This window comes from Cebus imitator, unplaced genomic scaffold (genome assembly GCF_001604975.1).
Source record: "Cebus imitator isolate Cc_AM_T3 unplaced genomic scaffold, Cebus_imitator-1.0 Scaffold39, whole genome shotgun sequence".
Taxonomy (NCBI): Eukaryota; Metazoa; Chordata; class Mammalia; order Primates; family Cebidae; genus Cebus; species Cebus imitator.
Genome location: NW_016107354.1, coordinates 8113389 through 8117386, shown reverse-complemented (window position 1 = coordinate 8117386; position 3998 = coordinate 8113389). Strand labels below are relative to the sequence as shown.

The following is a 3998-nucleotide window of genomic DNA, read 5'->3' as shown; positions in this document are numbered from 1 at the left end:
GGTTCAGGCAATTCTCCTGCCTCAGCCTCCTGAGTAGCTGGGATTACAGGCACGCGCCACCATGCCCAGCTAATTTTTTTGTATTTTTAGTAGAGACGGGGTTTCACCATGTTGACCGGGATGGTCTCGATCTCCTGACCTCGTGATCCACCCGCCTCGGCCTCCCAAAGTGCTGGGATTACAGGCTTGAGCCACCGCGCCCGGCCACTTTTAAAATTTTTACTAGAGATGAGTTTTTGCTGTTGTCCAGGCTGTTCTTGAATTCCTGAGCTAAAGTGATCCTCCTGCCTTGGCCTCCCAAAGTGCTGGGATTACACGTGTGACCCACCATGCCCAGTTTACAACTTAATCTTCAACATAGCACTCAATAGAACATTTTTTTTTTGAGATGAAGTTTCACTCTTGTTGCCCAGGCTGGAGTGCAATGGCGCAATCTCAGCTCACCGCAACCTCCATCTCCTGGGTTCAAGCCATTCTCTTGCCTCAGCCTCCCGAGTAGCTGGGATTACAGACATGAACCACCACTCCCAGCTAATTTTGTATTTTTAGTAGAGACGGGGTTTCTCCATGTTGGTCAGGGTGGTCTTGAACTCCTGACCTCGGGTGATCTGCCCACCTTAGCCTCCCAAAGTGTTGGGATTACAGGCGTAAGCCACTGCGCCCTGCCCTTCTTTTTTTTTAGATGAAGTCTCACTCTGCTGCCCAGGCTGGAGTGCAGTGGCACAATTTTGGCTCACTGTAACCTCCACCTACCAGGTTCAAGTGATCCTCCTGCCTCAGCCTCCCTAGTAGCTGGGATTACAGGCATGCGCCACCATGCCTGGCTAATTTTTGTATTTTTAGTAGAGATGGGGTTTCACCCTGTTGGCTAGGCTGGTCCCGAACTCCTAACCTCAGGTGATCCTCCCGCCTCGGCCTCCCAAAGTGCTAGGATTACAGGTGTGAGCCACTGCGCCTGGCCTAACAGAACATTTTATTTATGTCTGCCTTTCCCAACAGACATATTTTTTATTTCAATCATTTTTCTATTTGCTCCACTGTGGCAATAACATATTTGAAAGCAATTTGACTTTGTGAAAGTATATCTTTTAAGGGATTATACTGTTACTATACCGATCTGAAAGAGAAATGGGAAGACTGAAGGCAGGAAATGACGTGGCCTCTTTCCCTTTACCAGTTCAAGGTCTCGATAATTTTTTTTTTCCTGTAAAAAAAGAGATGAAGTCTCACTATGTTGCCCAGTCTGGTCTTTTGAACTTCTGACCTCAAGTGATCCACCTACCTCAGCCTCCCAAGTAGCTGGAACTACAGGCATGTGCTACCATGCCTGGCTTAGGTTCTGACCTGTAGCAGTCCTTACATGAAGGATAACCAGCTTGTAATGTGGCCTAAAATAAGATGAACAGTTCTTAGCCAGCCCACCCAAGTAAATTCACACATAATGAGAAACCAGAGATGTGTTAGAGTTAAAAGAGTAAGTATAAAAAGTTTTACTTTTTTTGTGTAATTTTTAATACAAGACATCTAAAGTCTTAGATAAACAGTAAGTTGATCCCATCAGGAACAAAATATGGCACGAATTCCAGAAACAAGAACATATCTTTTTTTTTTTTTTTTTTTGCACTTAGGCTTTTCAGTCACTATGCAATGATTATCGATTCGCCAAGGACAGTAACAGTCAAATACTAGAGAAAAGGAGATATGAGAAACATCTTTTATTTCTTCTAAAGAGATGAAAATAAGTTTCTTTTATATTTCTCACTCATAAGATTTTTAAACTCTTAAAAATGCAATATCCTCTTTTCAAAGCACATGCCATCTTAAAAAAAATCTTAGCAATGTACATTTGCACTCAAAGAAAAACATGCAGCGCCATTGTCTTCTGACAAAATTCTGCATTAAAAACCCTATGCAACTTTCTGCAAATATGTCCCTTCTTTATTATTCAGGGACTCCAAACCACAAACATTCAGTGCAATATTTATTGTTTCTTATTTCCGTAGGAAACACAGGACCAATGATGTCTTCTGACAACTGTTTCCTGATGGTTGAGCAACAGTATCCCTTTGCTTTATTTTAAAGTATACTTTTTAATTTGCTGATGTAAGGTATAATTGGAATTCAGTAAAACTTGAGGATCCAATGGAGGGTGGAGGATGAAGGATGCAGGAGAAATACTTAAGGTCTACCCTGTGCCATAAACTTAGGAAAAAAATTTACACAGAAAAAAACAAAATAACCACCAAAAAACCTCAGATTTTATCAATGCACCCTTTAAAAAAGTGTTTTTTTTTTTAATTTCTGAAAGCAGCTTAATGTGAATCAAAAGCAGTTCCTGAGTAACTGCAGTAAACAGTCTTTTAAAATATATATGTACATACACATGTACATATATATGTGTGTGTATATATATATATATATTTGCAACTTAGCTCATTTGGTTCTGCCTTAATTTACCTCCCCAGCATTTAGTCCCTTCTTTCCTTTCAGTCCCCAATGTGCAAGTACAATAGCATCAGCTCTGGGAGTCGGCGTGGAGCAGATGTTTCTTATCACTCCTGTGAGGTCATCTGCTTGTCTGTCAGGCCAGGTTTCCAGAGTTGCTGCAGGTCATAGTTCTCTCAATCTCACAAAACCTGTGAGCATCATGGCCACCTCACGTTTTCTTCATCAGACGCCGTGACTGCCACGTGTGGAGCTTGTTGTAGGCTGTCTGGAGCATCTCTTCTATGTGACTTACCAACTGAAAAACACAGCAAGACACTTAACTGGGCAAAAGCAGGGGAAGTCATTCCTTCCAACCAAAATCTGGCACATACTTCAGAGTGTAGTTTCCGAGCTCCTCTGTATTTCCCTAGTAAATGAGGTAATGTGCAAGCCCTCTGAGAAGGCTCTGTCAGAGACATTTCGTATGGAAAGGTAAAGAAAGTGGGGTACAGTGAAAAGGCTGCAGTTGTAATGGCTGTCCTGTCATTAACCAACAATAGGACAATATGAAAGTCACAATTGTGCTCCAAGCCTCAGTTCCTTCCCTCAAACGAGGTGTATCAACTAAATTGGTGATTTCTAGATTTAAATACTGGTACTGTATTTAAATCTAGAATAATTTAAATACAGAACCAGTATTTAAATTATTATTGCCAACTTGGGTCAGGATGGTGGTATAAACTTTTTTTTTTTTTTTTTGAGATAGATTTTTGCTCTGTTGTCCAGGCTGGAGCGCTGTGGTGTGATCTTGGCTTACCAGAGCCTCCACCTCGCAGGTCCAAGTGATCCTCCTGCCTCAACCCCCCTGGTAGCTGGGATTATAAGCATGCACCACCCCACCTGGCTAATTTTTGTATTTTTAGTAGAGATAGGGTTTCACCATGTTGGCCAGGCTGGTCTCAAACTCCCGGCCTCAAGTGAGCCACTTGCCTCAGCCTCTCAAAGTGCTGGGATTACAGGCCTGAGCCACCGTGCCGGACCACATTTTTTTTTTAAATAGTTGAGATGGACTCTTGCTATGTTGCCCTGGCTGGTCTCAAACTCCTGCGCTCAAGAAATCTTCCTGCCTCAGGCTCCCAATGTGCTGGAATTACAGGTGTGAACCACTGTGCCCAGCCTTGTATATACATCTTAGCAGAACATTGGAAAAATGCCTATTTTCCTGAAGATTCTGATTTAACAGGCCTGGGATGAGACCCAAGAATCTTTGATTTTCAAAAGCGCCTGCAGTTAATTCTGCACAATTTTGTGAAAGTTTTCTATTTTTAGGGTTTTTCCAACTCCAGCATTTCAGGAGTTCAATACAACTCAGCAGATTACAGAAAACCTAAATGGTTTCAATGCTTCACACAATGTGCTATGTCATCTCTTGGGTAAAGACTGTAGATCTGGCTGGGTGCCGTGGCTCATGCCTGTAATCCTAGTACTTTGGGAGGCTGAGGTGGTTGGATTGCCTGAGCTCAGGAGTTCGAGACCAGCCTGGGCAACATGGCAAAACCCCATCTTAAAAA

The 3998-nt window shown here is 42.4% G+C and overlaps 1 protein-coding gene across 3 annotated transcripts in view; it reads right to left on the bottom strand.

Moving 5' to 3' along the window:
* Nucleotides 1–1460: 1460 nt before the first annotated feature.
* The window catches only part of GTF2H1 (general transcription factor IIH subunit 1), a 50658-nt gene continuing 48120 nt past the window's right edge, over nt 1461–3998 (bottom strand). For 2 of the 3 annotated variants that reach the window (XM_017525857.2, XM_017525860.2), the window contains one exon: nt 1461–2743. In XM_017525857.2, the coding sequence (XP_017381346.1) occupies nt 2657–2743 (87 nt within the window). In that variant the 3' untranslated portion in view covers nt 1461–2656. The remainder of the gene's footprint in view (nt 2744–3998) is intronic. The other variant, XM_017525858.2, reaches the window with a different exon arrangement.